The 18,516-nt window shown below is 40.6% G+C and overlaps 1 protein-coding gene across 1 annotated transcript in view; it reads left to right on the plus strand.

The window, feature by feature from the left end:
• Positions 1 to 18,516, plus strand: part of FTO (FTO alpha-ketoglutarate dependent dioxygenase) — a 427,008-nt gene that overhangs the window by 177,753 nt on the left and 230,739 nt on the right. The window contains exon 7 of the mRNA XM_068991921.1: positions 7,954 to 8,073. Within this exon, the coding sequence (XP_068848022.1) occupies positions 7,954 to 8,073 (120 nt within the window). The remainder of the gene's footprint in view (positions 1 to 7,953; positions 8,074 to 18,516) is intronic.

Below are 18,516 nucleotides of genomic sequence, written 5' to 3' on the forward strand. Positions count from 1 at the left end.
GCATGGAGGGTTTACATTCTGTTAATAGGAGAGGGGACTTCCCTGGTAGCTTAGCTGCTAAAGAATCTGCCTGCAATGCAGGAGACCCCTGTTCTATTCCTGAGTCAGGAAGATTCCCTGGAGAAGGGATAGGTCATCCACTCCAGTAATCTTGGGCTTTCCTGGTGGCTCAGATAGTAAAGAATCTGCCTGCAATCTGGGAGACCTGCGTTCAATCCCTGGGTTGGGAAAATCCCCTGGAGGAGGGCATGGCAACCCACTCCAGTATTCTTGCCTAGAGAATCCCCATGGACAGAGGTGCCTGGCAGGGTACAGTCCAGAGTTGGACACAAATGAGCGACTAAGCACAGCACAATAGGAGAGGAGCCCAGGCTGGGGTAACCTGTTCGTGGTGGGCAGTAGGCATGCCTGTCCTTTGCTCCAAATCAAGGCACATCTTTTTCCTCTAAGTCTGTTATCAAACCTTCCCTTTATTCTGGGCAGAGAAATTATATTTTCCAAGGGTATTAACCATACACACATGCTTGCAATGAGAGTCTGAAACGAAAGGCAAGACGTGTAGAAATGCAGGAGGCCCATGAAGGCTAATCTTCCAACAAAGACTGATGGAAACTGAAGGCGAATCCTCAGAGCAGGTGAAGCGTAGGAGCCATGCCTTTTGTTTACAAAATTCTGAAGTCTGTGAGACCAGCAGGTCTGGGTCCCCTGAGTCAGTGTTTCACAAACTTTGCTATTTTCATGACTACCCGATCAATTTTTGCCATATCTTTGGACTGTATCTGTTGTTATCTTTTTGATACTTTTTAAAGAATCAGCTCATTTTTTATGTAAATAAAAATCTTTAAAAAGGAAGCTTTATATTACCACTTTTAAGTGGAAAGCCAATATTAGCAGCCAAAAGAAAAAGTAACCAGAAAACTCTAGCCTGTGAAAACAGCAGTGTTATGCTATTCTAGCAGGTGCTTTTGGCTAAAGAAGGTTCTGGACCTACAGTCTTCATTTTTCACGTTAAGAAGTGAGGTTAGTGCAAAACTTCCTACACTTTCTAAAAGTCATTGAATTCTACATTGAAAGTGGGTGGATTTTGTAGTGGGTGCATGTGTGTGTGCTCTTCAGCATATCTGACTCTTTGCAACCCTATGAACCGTAGCCCACCAGGCTCCTCTGTCCATGGGATTTCCCAGGCAAGAACACTAGAGTGGGTTTCCACGCCCTCCTCCAGGGGGTCCTTCCAGCTCAGGGATTGAACCCGCATCTCTTGTGTCTCCTGCATTGCAGGTGGATTCTTTACCCCCTGAGCCACCTGAGAAGCCCTTTATGGTGGGTAAATATACCTTAAAAAAAAAAGGTTACCAAGTGGTGGAGAATTACTGAAGATTATCATCAATCAAAGAGTTTTTCTTTGATGTAGTTAGAACGATTGGTGGAGAATTTGGAATACAAAAATGTTCTCAATCATCTTTTCAATAAATAATTACTGAACACGCACAAAGCACTCTTTCCGGGTGCTTTTGGATAGACTGGTAAATAAAATAGACATTCTGGTGCAGGAAGATGATGATAAACAATAAACACCCTCCATCAGTTCATTACATAATATGTTGGAAAAAGTTAAAGTAGAGGAGAGTGAGATAAGCAGAGAGCATCCCCACTATAAGATGTCCTTTGAGCAGAGGCTTGAAGGAGGTGAGGGAGGGAGCCATGTGGATATCCAGGTCACAGCGTTTCAGGCAGAGGGAAAAACTGCTGCATGGGCTGTGCAGTGGGAGAATGCCTGGTGTTCGCGGACTAGCTGAGGGACAGTCCCGTGTAAGTGGTGGGAGTGGGGCTGAGAGTTCCAGGAGATGAGGTCATGGAGACGGTCCCAGGGGATGAGGAGCCGAAGGCTGTATTGGTCGTTGGAGGTGTCTGTAAGGACCAGGACTTTCCTTTTTACTTTGAGGGTAATAGGGAACCACTGAGGGATTTTGAGCAGAGGAGAACAGAGTTCACACAGAGCCATTAATATTTTCTTTCAATGTTTTTTTACTGTGATACAAGTCACATAATATAAAACAGACTATTTTAAACACATTTAACTGTATGGTTCAGTATCACTATGGTTCACCTTGTGGTACAACTCTCACTATCATCCGTCTCCCAGATTTTTAGCTTTCCTAAACTGAAACTCTATCCCCATTAAACACTTAGGTCCCCATTCCCCGTCCTCAGCCCCCCTGCCCCACCACAGCCCTGACCCCTGGCATCTACCAATGTACTTTCTGACTCCATGGATTTCCCTGTTCTCATGTACATGGAATCAAACAGTATTTGTCTGTACCTCCTGTATATTGGAATGAGTTTAACTTAATCTATGTCCTGTATGTTTTGTGCCACTTCCTTTTTCCCCCTGATGCTGTACAGTAGGTTCTTATTAGTTATCTGTTCTATACATAGTAGTATGTAAATATCACTGTTTCCCAATTTATTCCCCTACTTTCCCTGCTTTGTGTCCATACATTTGTTCTCTACATCTGTGTCTCTATTTCAACGTCATGTAATATCTTTTAAAAGATATTGAATTATCTTATGAGCTGCTCCGTAGTTTGTGAAATATGCCATAATCTCTACAACCAAAGGCAGAGAAATTCTGCCTTTTAGGGAAATAATAATCACTTCTAATGCTCAGCTAAACCCAGGAGTGACTTTCCTCACTCCCTTTTGTCTGCTAAGTAGCCTGTGTTTTCTGCCACCAATTCCTGCTGGAGACACTTCTGAGAACTAGAACTTGAGGAAAGAGAAGCATCTGTGGGCCCGGAGACCTCACTCAGTTAGACTTGGATGCAAAGTTGTGTCTTACTCCATATCGCCTTCTGTAAACACCTTGCAGTTTTAGGAGCCAGGCTAGCGATGCACCAGGATGGATGTGTTCTTTAACACATATGTGGGCTCTTTTCCATCTTTTCTGGTCTTCTGTGACTGACTGCGATGTTTTGTTACCAGTGATGGGTGGGGGTTGTCTGTAAAATCACACTGTTTATCTAACCAGAGGGAAAATACTGTAATCTGAATCCATGTGCTTCAGAAAGTGGCTGGCTGCTTTTGACACTGTATATGTTAGTGGGGTGGGGATGGGGGCAGAGATGTATCAGCAATGTTAGCCCCTTGAGGGTAGCCTCGGCTTGAATGGGGAGGTCTTAAATCTAAGTAGCATGTTTACCAGTCCTCTCCAGTCCCCCAGTCTTTGATTCTTCAAGGTCGTGTCCTTGCTTTCAGAATGAATTCCATATGTCAGGGCACATCATCAGATCCTCTTCTTTTGCCCTGCGAGTTGGCATGCTCACACTCTTCTGTGTTCTATTGTGTGAATGAGAGCAGGAGTGTCCATAATCCTTTCCACGCTTCTTACTGTGTGCTTTCCTCTCTCTCAAAGGCCTTTGCTGGACTGATTATATGATGAAGCCCTTGGTTTTATGTCTGCAGACTTTTGGGCTGTGTGAGTTTAACTGTGGTTGGTTTTCCTTGTCTTAGATAGGTTCTAACTAAGCAATTTGGGGACTTTGGAGATCGGAACTCAGTACCTGAAGGATATATTGTTATTCCAATTTAAGATGCTTACACAGATTTTTGGTCAAGTTTAATAGAACTTTCCTCTGTGCTTATATAATCATCTTTTCCTTCTTAAAAATTATAAAATGTGGAATTCATTCTTGTTACTTAGTAAATTTCCTCTAGGAGAATGTATCGGGTTGGCCAGAAAGTTTGTTCAAGTTTTTTCATGGCCAAAAACTTCATTCCGGTTTTTCCATAAGATGTTATGAACATAAGATGTTATGAACATAATATGTTGGCCAAATGAACTTTTTCGCCAACCTGTTACTATTTGATGTTATCATTTGGTTCTCATTTTGTCCTGATCAGACCTGCATGTTCCTTAGAACTCCTGGTAAAGGGCTTTCATGGAGTAACTCTTTGTAGATTGGACCTTAGCATCTCTCCCTGTTCTAATATCTAATATTAGATATTAATATCGTTCTAATATCTTTCTGCTTGAAAACACTTATTTTATTTATTACAGTGAGACATTTACCCCTGTGGGCATGTTCCCACCCCTCATGCATAAGCTGACCTGGGATCAAACCAAGGATTGAAACTAGCTTGGCAGAAGCAGGTGACGTTTGCTTACCTGTAAGAGTGATGCAAATGATTTCCAACTGTACAGTGATGTAGTAACTCAGAAATGTGATTTGGGAATCTTATAAGCTTTGCTCCCCATTGCCTAAGTTCCCAGTGACTGTGGTTCAGGTCAGCAGATGGATTCTGTTTGTGCTTCACCTTCAGATTTTTCTAGACATTTCTAGGAGAAAAGCTTTTCTTGATTGACCTCTCTTTTGACTATCCCACAGAGCAGTCAGGTGCAGGCGAATTAGAAAGTTTCCAAGAGATGATTCTCTGGGTCACAGCTACGTAACTAACACTGTTGGAAGCATGTGTTCATTTTTCTCTGACGATTCAGAAGACCCTTCAAGATCCTGCACGTTCTCTAGACTTGTCAGTGTGCCTTCCGACACCAGTGGGTATTACATATCATTGTATTGCCATTACACCAAAGATCAGATAATAGTGAATTTCCATTAAGTGCATGTCTGAAACCTGGGAGTGTGGTTTAGGAGCATCATGAACAATGACAGCACCTCAAGAGAAGCTGAGAGCCTGGCAGGAGGGACTACCCTCTGGAGAAGGATTGAAGAGCCTCCTCTAAGTCATTGCTAGACCATTGTCAGTCAGCCAGTATGGTGAGACTGATTCTTTTCAACCTTGAAGTAATAGGATTTGTGCTCTATTCTGAGTCCTAACCCTTTGGTTTTGTGCAGCATCTGCCCTGCCTCTTTCCTTCCTCATCAGCAGACTCTGGGGTGGAAGGGTGGACGACTGCTTTTATTTTGGTAACTCAAACTGAATCAGGCAGCTGGAAATATTTTTTGCTTTCTTAATTAATTTTAAGGAAAGTGCCAACTGCTTATCTTGGCAATGTTAGAACTGGCGAGGGCAGCATTTGATGAATATCCTGTAATAGTTTTTGCCCACAATGTCAAAGTGAAAAAGCCAGGTTACGGAGTTGATTAAAATGCCTGCCAGTGGGTTTCATGCCCACAAAGATTGTATCTCATGGGCAGGACTTCCACCCCTGAAAAAAAACTCTGTTTGGTATAAGTTTCAGGGGTTGAACTTTTCTGGGCCGACCTCAGTGGAACAGGGGGTGAGCATGAATTGACATGGTTGTTAAAACTTTTCTTGCTCAAAAATTTCATAAGATTGTGAGAGTCTTGAGGACAAGGAGTGCTGGGCCTTGTGGTCTCCTTTGGGCTGTATCCTTCGTATCTCCCAAGTGTCCGGCATGTTTAGCGATTCATTATTAACCCACTTAATCCTCACCATAAAACTATGTGGTGATTATGTAATTATCTTTATTTTACAGATGACAGAGCTGTTCAGGAGTAGAGCCTAGAACTGACTCCAGAGACTTTATTCTTAACCATGACAGTGTCTGCTTCAAAAGATAGTTGGGGCATCTAAAGAGGAAGTGAACATCATTATTTATTAAAATGGACAAGATCTTTCTTTGCTTCCATGTCCTATAGAGAGTTTCCAAGTATTCTCCACTCTTTTGAGTTTTCATTTACCGAAATCCAGACTCTATTGTACCTTTACGGGCTGAATGAACTAATCACAAACGATAATTATTTTGTTTCCTGGGATATCATGGTTGCTAAGGCTTGTATGTTTTGTTCTCATAATGGAAATAACCAGCCCAAAAATTAAAAAAAAATTAAAAGCAGAACCCTTTCAACTCTCCCTAACATAGAGGCTTGATGCTTTGTTGACAGGCTGTTCCTGTAATGTGAAGAAATTTCATGTGAAATCTAAAAAGAACTCTTTTTTTTTTCCCCCTTGTAATAAATAATGTTGTTAAACCTGTATTTTCAGAGAAGTTGAACTACACTTGTATTCATTTTCTTTTCAAAGCAGTTAAGTTTACCTCTGTTAACCACTGTCTTTTAATACTGCAGATAAGGTTTAGCAGCTATTGTCTGAATATTGTCTACATTCCCTTTTTTCCCTGTTTAAACAGCTTTAACTGAAATCAGTTCTACATATCAAACAAACATTTAGCCAATGTAAACTAAAACCCTTTCATATGACTTGGCGTTCTCAGGTTAGTTATTTGAGTGATTTTCACCATTGTTAAATCTTCACAAGTTGCTTTTGTTTGCATGAAAGTTCAGCATGGATAAACAAACAAAAAATTCTTTGTGGTAACAGGTGAAGACTGTAATAACTCTGTGCCTGTATATGGAACATGATTACCTTAGTAAAGCCAACCTTAACCAATATTAAGCTGTGAAAGCTCTACATTTCTTTAGACAGCAGAAGTAAAAAGAGCTTTGGGATGAATGAAGTTGTACTTTGACGGTAAAATTTGCTTTTCAAGTTGAAGATAAGTGATAGAAAATACATAGGAAACAACTTCTTATTCTTTTAAAGCTTCAGTTAGTCTCTCACCTACATATGTTGGGATTATTTCAGTGCAAGAAAAAGAAAACTCAACCTGAAATGGGTTAAGCCACAGGGGCTTCAGGAGTAGCTTGATCAAGAGTCAGTTGGTCTGACTAGGACCTCGTTTTTTAATCTGTTCATCTTGTAGCTGCTTCCTACTGTGTAATGCTTCCTACCGTTCTTCCCATTCTGTAGAATGGTTGCAGAATCCTTTTCCTGAATCTTAGGACAGTCTTATTCTGATTGATCATATGCTTGTTTCCCCCAAGCCCATTTCTGTGGCTGGAGAAGTGTGGTGGCTTGGTTGGCTCAGATAGGGTTGCATGTTCACTCCTGGTATTAGAAGTGGAACACTAGCTACCCAGACCACATGGACTGAGCCCGGGAAAGGCAGTGGGTTACCAGATGAATCATGGGATTTGGCTAGAGTAAAAGGGTGCTGCGGAGAGAAAAACTTGAGGTTTACCGTAGTAGGTTCTTAGGAAGGAAGAGGAATGATTAGTGGCTTTACTGTGCTTTGTACCTGTTGTCATTTGCCCTGACTGAATTGAAAGTGACAGTTTGAATGGCTCTGTAGGTATAATGTGTGCCTCCATAATTAACTTTATATTGTTCAGTTACATGAGCACCTTACTGCCAGCTCCTCCTGGCCCATGGGTAATTCTTTATTTATTTTAGATCTAAAAATACTTGAAATTGGCACCTCCTAATATGGGTCTGTGTTTTGCTCTTTTTGTTGTTTTTTAGTCGCTAAGTTGTATCTCACTCTTTGCAACCCCATGGACTACAGCACACCAGGCTTCCTTCACCATCTCCCAGAGTTTGCTCAGATTTGTGTCCATTGAGCCATCTAACGATGTCATCTTCTGCCACCCTCTTCTCCTTTTGCCTTCAATCTTTCTCAGCATGAGAGTCTTTCCAGTGACTCAGCTCTTCGCATCAGGTGGCCAAAGTATTGGAGCTTCAGCTTCAGTCCTTCCAATGAATATTCAGTGTTGATTTCCTGTAGGATTGACTGGTTTGATTCTTTAATAAAGATGTTTAATGAAAACATATTTTGTTTAATTATGCCTTTCCCACCCTACACAGCACAGGCTGTCATGCACTTTAGGGTCTCAGGATTTGTTGTGATTGACCAATAGCTTCCTCTTGTCTGAGTGATGAACGTGACTGAAAACGCCCTCCGCAGCCTGACCTGGGTTATCTCACTAAGCTCTATGTCTCCTTCCTCCTTGACTTTGTGAAAAGGCTCCAGAGACTTTGAGTTATGTTGGGAACTGGTTAGGCTGAGCTTTTCTCTTTTTCTCACCCTATGGCTGTGAAGTTACTGGAGGAGAATTGAATGACGAAGTTCATTGTCCTTGATTGTCCATCATGGGGATGTTATAACCACGGTCTTGTCTTTATGATCCCCAGGTCGAGTTTGAATGGCTGAGACAGTTCTGGTTTCAAGGCAGTCGATACAAAAAGTGCACTGACTGGTGGTGTCAGCCCATGAGTCAGCTGGAAGAGATGTGGAGAAAGATGGAATGGTTGGTAAGTGTCTGGGAGCAGATTTCTTGGGATGTTGTGCTCTGTTGGTCTTCGGCCGCCTCCTTTGCCTGGGTAAATGCAGGAGAAAGACAAACATCATATGATGTAGCTTACACGTGGAATCTAAAATAATGAGGCAAATGAAATTATCTTCAAAACAGAAGTTGACTCACAGACATGGAAAACCAGTTTATGGTTACCAGAGGGGAAAGGGAGGCCAGGAGGGATAAATTGGGAGTTTAGGATTAACATAGACACACTGCTATGTATAAAATAGATAATCAGAAAGGATCTATTGTATAGCACAGGGGACTCTACTCAGTATTTTGTAATAACCTATAATGGGAAAGAATCTGAAAAAGAACAGGTTTATATATGTGTGTACATATATGTATATGCTTTGGTGTGTGAGGCTGTGGTCGGCACCTGAAACTAACACTACGTTGTCAATCCACTGTGCTTACTCTTTGTAAGGTAATGGGAGCAGCCAAGATTTGATCAGCACAAGCTGAGTTCAGTGCAGTGAACCTTTACTGAGCACTTCCTGTGTGCAGGGCTTCGCTGATAGCTCAGTTGGTAAAGAATCCGCCTGCAATGCAGGAGACCCCTGTTCACTTCCTGGGTTGGGGAGATCTGCTGGAGAAGGGATAGGCTAACCACTCCAGTATTCTTGGTCTTCCCTGGTGGCTCAGTTGATAAAGAATCCACCTGCCATGCAGGAGACCTGGGTTCGATCCCTGGGTTGGGAAGATCCCCTTGGAGAAGGGAAAGGCTACCCACTCCAGTATTCTGACTTGGAGAATTCCATGGACTGTCTAGTCCATAGGGTTGAAAAGAGTTGGACACGAAACTGAGCAACTTTCACTTCTCACTTTTCCTATGTGCAAGGCACCATGTTAGACATATGTTGGGAAGCGACCATGAGAAGCATGCAGCAATAATTCCTAAACTTCATCTGCATTTTTATAGGCACCAGGCACTCTTCTAAGAGTTTTCCCTATATTAACTTTTAAAGTTAAACCGTTAAAGTTCTTATGACAGTCTGGTGAGGTGCAGAAACTGTTAATTTATAGATGTGAAAACCAAGGCCTAGCGAAATGAAGTGCCTCGCCCAAGGTCATGGAGTAAGTGGCAGAGGGAGATTGAATCCCAGGCCGCCTGGCTCTTGTGCCCTTAACCACTGCATTCGGTTTAACAAGGGGAGAAGTGTGAATATAGCCAGGTGTTACATTAACTCAAATGAAATCCTGTAATGGAGATTTAAAGAAAAAAAAATCACTATCCAGAGGCAGGAGTATTAAATTCAGAGCACTGGAGCTGGGACAGTTGTGAACAACAGATGTGGCTTTTGGGGACCTTGGGTGGGGATAAGGAGGGTTGGTTGCATAAGGCATTCTGAGAGAAGCGTTAGGTCCAGTTACTGTAAAAACAAGATCACAAAGTGGGAAGTACAGTGTGACCAGAGTGTGGAATTCAGGGCATGTGTAGTAGGAACTCTCACTGGAAGGTATGTTGAGGCCATTTGGGTTAAGTCTAAATTTAAATAGTAGTAATAATGCCAGTGGGGCTTCCCAGGTGGCTCAGAGGTAAAGAATCCACCCACCGAGGCAGGAGATACGGGTTTGATCCCTGGGTTGGGAAGATCCCCTGGAGAAGGAAATGACAGCCCATTCCAATGTTATTGCCTGGAAAATTCCATGGACATAGGAGCCTGGTGGGCTACAGTCCAAGGGCTTGCAGAGTCAGGCACAACTTAGTGACTGAGCATGCATGCACGCACATGATACTTACTAAGTTCCATACACTATTCTAAATATTACATATAGAATTTAATTTCTATGATAATTTCATAAAGTAGATATTTTTCTCCCATTTTACACAGAGAGTTTTGTGTTGTATTGTGTGTTAGTTACTTAGTTGTGTCCGACTCTTTGCAACCCCACGGACTCCTCTGTCCATGGTGATTCTCCAGGCAAGGATACTGGCCTGGGTAGCCTATCCCTTCTCCAGCAGATCTTCCTGACCCAGGGATCGAACTGGCATTTCCCGCATTGCAGGCAGATTCTGTACCATCTAAGCCACCAGGGAAACCCAAGGAGACTGAAGCATAAAAGGTTTCCCTAACTTCCTCAAGGTCATACAGCTAAGTCAGGGAATTGGAGTTAGAACTCAGGAAGACCGGCTCTAGGGTCATGCCCTGCACCACCTCACTGTTCTACCTCCAGGTCATCAAGTTTGGAATGTAGTGGAAAAGTGATAAAAGCCTGCTAAACTCTTAAGAGAATACTGCTGCACAGACTTTATGAGATGTGCTAGAAACAGTGAACCAGTTTGCAAAAATGAGTAGTTCTTGCTAATCCCTATTTTATAATAATGAAAATACCAAGTCACAACCATGATGGCACCCCGGTTTGAAAGTCTGAGTCATAATCCAGAAGTCCCGGCTCTGCAGCCTTTTCCTTAAATCTCTAAATCACACCTTTTCATGGATGTACGTTTAGGGGAGGAATGTTGTAATCCTTTTAGTGTACTAACAGTATCACAAAAATTGATTTCTCCAAAGACATCAATCAGTTCAAACTGGAGCATTGTGCAGCTGGATTGGAGGTGATGAAAATTTCGTGCTGAAATTTCCTCAGTTAGTTCTCTTCCTAAAATTAGGCTGTGCAGAGTATGTTCCAGTTTTTTTCTGGGATGTATATTATAAGGGCAGCTTCATTTTGAGAGAATTTCTTTTTCACTGTGTAATTCTGGTTTTATCTATTTATCTACATGAGTTAGAAACTTCCCTGGTGGCTCAGCGGTAAAGAATCCACCTGCAAGTCAGGAGCTGCTGGAGACGTGGGTTTGATCCCTGGGTTGAGAAGATCCCCTGGAGGGGAGCATGGTGACCCACTCCAGTATTCTTGCCTGGAGAATCCCATGGACAGAGGAGCCTGGCGGGCTACAGTCCATGGGGTCACAGAGTCAGATATGACTGAAGCAACTTAGCACGCACGTATGAGTTAGAACTTCTTCACTTGCTAAACCTTGATCTTAAGGTATAGGTTTGACTTTGGGACTGTAACTTAACAGTTCTTTGAATTAGAGTTGGCAAACTGTAACAATTAAACAATTAGAATTGGTGAAATAAGAAAGAAGCTCATAGTATTTTAAAAATATATTTTTGAATTGCTTTTGTTCAAGGGCTTCTTTTTTTTCAAAGTGGAATCTTTGGTTTTGTGAGCTTACCAGTGATGTTTATTACGAATTCACTTACACTATTTGGTTATATGTATATATATATATATATATATATATATATATATATTTAATTTGGTGTTGCCTAGCACATTAGATAAACTATCTGTTCTTCATAACTCTTGTGCAAAAATACTAAAAAGAAGAACAGTCTTGGGAATAGGCCAGAGCTAGTTTCTTTGCAGTTGGTGTGGTGTTACTGAGTGTTCTGAGTGAAATCAATGGGCTCTGTGTCTCAGCAAGTCTAAGGATGATGGTTATCAGCAGAATGAAGGTTTGGGCCAAGATAAAAGGAATGACACTTCTAAATTAAATTTAAGCATTGCTTCAAGCCTTTTTGTAATGACTTTTAACAGATTCATAATAATGTACTTTTGCTATTGGAAGAGATGAGAATGATCATTGGAAAAGTCTATGATTCTGTGACTGGCAGTGCCGTGCCATCTGATAGTTGTGTGGGGATGGAACTGGCACTGGCTGGTTACGTTCCTAGTTTGTACCAGCCTGCCTCCGATTTTTTCATTTGTGAGCAGTAGGGGGCAATGTTGAGCTACCAGTTTGAGGCCCCCGGATGCTAGCTAAGCCTTTCAAGAAAATGCAGACAAATGTACCATTAACTGTCCAGAATTATCCCTGTTGCTTCAAGTTAGCTGTAATCTCCAAGATTCCATAACACAGGAAATCAGTTGTGGGTTAACAAATTCAACAGCAATTTAACTTAGAAAGTGCAGTGTTTGGTGCACATTTGGATTCTATAGAATTAGGCTAATCCAAACAGCCTTTCTGAATGCACTCACCTGGCTTCCGGGGAATACACGACTCAGCAGGATGATCCTTTTAGAGAAATGCTTCTTCTTTATCATTATGCTTTCCTGCATTTGTTGCGTATGTGTTGTGGAAAGATTTCTCTAATTAATGCACTTTGTCTGTTGTGCAACATAGCTTCGATCTCCTTTGGTGAGAAAATAAAACAAAAAAACCTCAGGCAATATGTACATTACTTTTCACCTTTTGCTTGTGATTAAAGCAACCTTTGACAGCCCTCGAACTGGGGTAGAGACTTGTGTTGTAACTCCTCTCTGTCTTTGTGTTTGTTTTTTTTTTTCCCTTTGTGGTTGGAAGGTGTAGTCTCAGGTAGGATCTAAAAGAAGAACGGAAAATGAGCTTTGAAATCACATTTCTTCCATTAATGGTAATTGCTTCACATGTCATAACCAGTCACATATTTTAAAAAGTTTAGTCAGTTATCTCTAAGACTCCCCTAGCCTCCATTGCCCATCCCCTGTTCCAGCAAGCACCTTTTTTTAAATCACACTGTTTATTTTTGCCATTTTTCCCCCCTGAGGATAGTTCTTCTCTGGGCATGCTTTTGTGATGTAAATGTTAAACCTTATATTTGAATAACATTCTGAGAAAATATCACATTTCCTCTGAATATTACCTCATGAACTTATGAGCCATTAAGCCCAAAAGCACCAGAACCCTTTCTTATAATCCAGGAACTTAGCCTAGTCGTTCCTCTCAATTCTGCTCTTCAGGAAGGTATGATGACACTCTAACACTATTCAAATATTTGTATTTTATTTTATTTTTTAAACTAGCCCACCACTCCACATCTGAGATTAGCACGTTATGGGGAGACTCTTCAGGATAAGAGAGAGTTACCATTTGAAAGAAACTGCACAGGCTTTGCTTTCTGGGTAAAAAAAAAAATATGAAAAGCTGAACTCTCCTGTGAGGTGAGGAAGTCTTACTGCAGCCAGAGATTCAGCGGATAGGCCATTTGTCTCATAGGGTCTGGTATCGCGCTCTGCAAAACTGACATTTATTTTACCTATAAAAAATGTTTTAACACTATCAAGTTCACTGAGATATAGAAAAAAATGCTAGATGTGATGTCCTCTAAATTGATGACATTTATTCCTTGCCTTTTGACCTTAAGAAAAAAAAAAGAGGTCAATTTGGTATATAATCCAATAGAATATTCTAGAAGAGTTTCCAGAGTAAACATTTTCAGAATACAGATGATTTTTGTAGTGGAGAGAAATTTCCTCCTCCTTGCTTTATGGCTTTTTAATTTTTTTTTTTTTTTCTAGAGGAGAAGGGTAGATCCTGATCGTTTTCAGTGTTTTGAATTGCATTTCCTGTCTTGACAGTTCCTCACACTGGGATAGCAGTGCATTTATATGGCAGTTGGCCTTAATAACCTTTATTGACTTTAGTGGGTTGGAGCCAAGGCTGGATTATTTTAATGTATCCGTTTTGAAACAGTGTAAAACACAACATATAATTATGTTAGGTAAGCTATGGGCTACATTTAATTCTACCCATTTATGTTAACATTTGGCAAGGGAGAGCAGGGAGACGTGGAAAATGAGTATGTGTTTTATTTCAGACTGTTACCCGTTTTTTGTTGTTAAAGTTTTAAGAGAGAAAGGTACTTAAGAATGTGAAAGTTGTCCTTTACAAGTCAGTTGTAATAGTTTAATTTCAAGATGAGTCATGCATTTTAGCTTGTCATTCTGGCCCGTGTAAATCATCTGAGAAGGCTCGGAGCGCGGAGCCTGTTCGCTGCTGTCTAGCTAAGCCCTCCTTAGTATAGGTTACACAGAGGTGGGGAATGATGGAGCCAGAAGCAGTTTGTTTGTTTTTGGAGAGATTAATGAAGCTATCATCACAGTGCTTTAGATTAAATTCTTTGTAACTGAATAAAGGAACAAGGCTGCTTTTTCACATCCTGAAATATATCCTGGGTATACTGCTTTTTGCCATCATATTGTAGTTCAGTTAGCTAAGTTCATTTTAAGCTTCCAGGATTAACAGTTTTTAAGGGTGTGAGGAAGAAAATGATATAAATATAAATATCGATCTTTTTTGTCTTATGAATGGTGAAGTCATTAACTTATATATGTGTATATATATATATTTACATATCTCTTGCCTTTAGTGTCAGTGCATATACTAAATTATATTTGCTGAATTAATAATATTAATTTTATTAATTTAATATATTGCTAAATTATTTATTATTTATATTATTGATTATTTATTTAACATATTTGCTAAATTAATAATGGTTATTAATCCTGCCTTCTGTTTTTCACAGTTAGCATTTCTGATACAGAAGCAAAGCATATTATAGTAATTTAGAATCTGGTGTGAAATGTCTAGTGGTTTTAAATGAAAATTTAAATTCCTTTTCCCCTTTTTGGTCCAGTGCTGAATGACTCAGAAGAAGCACAGATTGGAGGCACGTAGACAGTCGCAAGCACCCAACAATTCAAATTATGCACACAGACTCTGAGCTCTGGGGATAGTCTATGCTTAGCTTTAGAAATTTGGAGAAAAGAAAAAAGCCACTTTTTTGGCTATAGTGGCTTAAAATCCTGGGCTCACATTCTTTTTATTACCTTAAATGTCTTCCCTGAAGGTTGGTTCTTTCCATTTGCCTCCCTCCCCACCCCTTCCACCCCCACTTCCACACCTCTGTATTGTTATATTAAAAGTAAAATATCTGGGGGAAAATTATATGGATAATTTAGCAAAGAATTTCAAACAAGTTTGGATTCCTTTGATTGCCTTCTGCGTTTCTCTCAGATTTTTCCAATTTTTTTCCTTTGTTGCTGCAGACTTAATCATGAATTAAGAAAAAAAAAAGTGTTGTGAATTCTGTCTATTTGGAAAGAAATTTCCAATTCCAAGAGAATTCAGGCTTAAGCCTTAGAAGCAGAATGTGCATGGAAAGCACAAAGGACTCTGTTTATGATTCTCTTTGAAGTGTTTTTGCAACTGGATAAGGAAAATTTTAGAAACTGTCTGATAGTGTTCAGGGTAAATACTTAAACCCCTTTAGAGAATTTCACACACAGATACTGTGCAGCAGAAAAAAGGGATACTTATGTTTCTTAAAGCTGCTACAGCCTACAGCTTTGTACTTAAAGACAGAGGTGTTGAATAGAATTCTACTGAGGATACATTCAGTGACAATATCTCCAGAAACATCAGAGCAAACCAGTGGGTAGGACTTTCTGTTTTTAACCCTTCCATGAGCTGTGTGAGAGTTGAGCTTTATTGGTACCAAGGACTCGAATGTCCCTGTTACATTCCAGGAATTGTTAAGAGGATTGTTCCAGTACTGCCGCTCTGCACACAATGAGAACAAGACTAAAAATGTTGAAGATGGTAAGACAAAGTGACAGGAGCTGGGAAATTCCAAGTGAAAAAGCCTTGCCATCTCTCTTAACTCTGTGTGAGAAAAAAATGGAATAAACAACCAAGGTTTCTAATATTTGAGCCTGATTTCATAGGCTTTAGCTAAATTTTGCTAGCGTGTGTTAATAAACACACACACTCACAAACATACACATTTCACATACATTCTGTATATTTTAAAAGTAAACAAATTCTGTTGTTATATATGATTTTCACTACGCTGAAATTCAGATTGATACAAAGGTGTGAGGCGCCTGCTAGTTTTCCCCAGGGAGCTATGGGAGCCTAGGCTGCTAGAATTTATTTTGGATTGCTTTGACTAGCAGACCATCTTCGCATTTCAGATGTAAATTCAGAAACCTTCGTGCCAGATTGGGCTGGTGGGAATTTCCATTTTTCCTAGAAAAGATAGAGAATAAAACAAATTGTATACTTCCTCTGGTTTCTTGGGGCGGGGGTAGGGAGTAGGACATTAAATTCAGCTCTAGTCTGTCATTTATCTTTTTATAAATATCTTTGACATAGTCTAGAAAAGCTCAGTCTGATAGAATGAAATGATCTTTTTTTTTAAACAACAGACCTACAGTTTTGCAAGGGAAGCAAGATTTCCAAAGGATAAATGTGCCAACTGTTGGGGATATTATCAAGATCTTAGGATCTTATTTCCCAGGTTGGTTACTGAATGGTTCCTTAAAGTGTTCTCTTCTGAAAAAACCTGTTTTGATGATCAAATGGGAGAGTTTGTAAAGGATAAAAGTACGGAACATGCAGAAGGCATCACCAAGAGTGATTTTAGAAGTGTAAACAGGTGGCCATTCCAGACTCCTTACTTAGAGATCGTTTGACTCAGTGTCCTTAGTGTCAGCACTGCCCCCATCCCCCATGCCCATTTCCCATTTCCCTTCTTCTAGAACTGGGGTCAGTCCTGGAGCTAAAGCTACTCATAATGGTTTGGAGCTCAAGGCTACTCTGGTAACGTTTCTTCTTGACTGTGGGCTAGATACTTTGGGAGGCGGAGCTGGGAATCTTCCCAGACTTTGCAAAAATGTCTCTCTGGACAAATGTGCTCCAGGTGTCAAAATCTGACTTACTAGAGAGCTCTGGGAACATATTAAGTTGACTTTTTCCTGCATTAAGGGTAACATAACCATCATCCTGCTCTCTTGTCAACATCTGCAAAAGAATGACCTTTAAAAAAAAAAGATTAAAGAAAACTGAGGTAGCCTTTCCAGTCTTCCTGAAAGTGTCTCTGATCATTTTCATTTTTTTGATGACAATATATTTTTTAAATTGTATTTTGTTTTTGATTGGAGGACAGCAGTACTCCACAACCTTGTGTTGGTTTCTGCCATTCATCAACATGAATCAGCCATAGGTATACACATGTCTGCTCCCTCCTGAACCTCCCTCCCCATCCCACCCCTCTAGGTTGTCTTAGAGCACCAGCTTTGGGTTCCCTGAATCATGCAGCAAAAATTCCCACTGGCTAGCTATATTTTTAACACCATCTTTTCCCTAACACATAAATTAGGGTCATCTTTTTTTGTATCTCCTTGCATGATCTCATCCCATCTGGAACCACCTGTGACAGTCCTATTTGTAAATTTTTCCTTGATGTGGGGAAAAATCTCAGATAATTTCCAACTTGCTTTTGATTGATGGACAAAATTAGCCTTCACATAAAAATCTGGAGTCTCCTAGCCATCTGCAAAATTAATTTAGAGTGTGTAAGACATACCTGCCCTGGTTATAAACACCTGGAACAGGTGGTTGCTTGATAATATATATATCCCTCTAACTTCAATGTTATTAATTTAAATGAACAATTATGAAATTGACCAGAATTATGCATCAGATCCTCTTTAACAGATGTTGGGGGATTAAGAGGGCTTGTATTTTATTTAATGTCATAAACTTTTCATGCAGTCAGCAGTGAATTATTTTTAATGAATGAAAGTTGTGGAATATGCCAGCACCAGCAATAAATTAGTTTTTCGTTGGTACTGGGGTCTCGTATCTTGGGGCACCTGAACAGTAGTTGGGAAGGGTGTACCCTCTTCAGCCATATAGTAACAAGTATCTCAAACTTAACAACTCCAGAACCAAACTCTTGATTCCCATAAGTTCTCCAGCCTTCCTCGCACAGGTCAATAATTTGCACTCCTCACTGCCCAGTCAGAAACCTTGGAATTCTCTTGGTTTATCTCTTGATCTATCAATGAATCCAGTTAGCTCTGTTTTCAAAATAGAGTCATGATCTGACCACTCTTCACCACTCTCTCTGTTACCACCTTGGTGTAAATAAACTCCCTATTTTTATCACTTATGTTCACCCCTGTCAGAGTGTTCCTTTCAAATGTGTCAAGTCATTTCACTCCCTGGTCCCAATCTCACCATCCCGTCCAGAAATCTAGTTTCCCTTAGTGTGATAATCTCTAGCTGCGTCCATGTTGCAGCAAGTGAAGTAAGTCGGAAAGACAATACCATATGATATCACTCATATGTGGGATCTCAAATATGTTTCTGCAAAACAGAAACACTCATAGAGAACAAACTTGTGGTTGTGCCAAGGGGGAGAGGGTTAGGGGAGGGATGGAGCGGGAGGCTGGGATTAGCAAATGTAAGCTTGTAGATAGAGGATCGATAACAAGGTCCTACTATACAGCACAGGGAACTTTTAACATATTCAGTGTCCTATGAGAAACTATAATGGAAAAGGATATTTTAAAAAAGAAAAGAAATCCAACTTCCTTCTGAGGGGCCTAATCCCCTCTGCTGCTGCTGCTGCTGCTGCTGCTGCTGCTGCTAAGTCGCTTCAGTCGTGTCCAACTCTGTGCGACCCCATAGACGGCAGCCCACCAGGCTCCCCCATCCCTGGGATTCTCCAGGCAAGAACACTGGAGTGGGTTGCCATTTCCTTCTCCAATGCATGAAAGTAAAAAGTGAAAGGGAAGTGGCTCAGTCATGTTCAACTCTTTGCAAACCCGTGGACTG

The sequence above is a fragment of the Capricornis sumatraensis genome, chromosome 20, assembly GCF_032405125.1.
Source record: "Capricornis sumatraensis isolate serow.1 chromosome 20, serow.2, whole genome shotgun sequence".
NCBI lineage: Eukaryota > Metazoa > Chordata > Mammalia > Artiodactyla > Bovidae > Capricornis > Capricornis sumatraensis.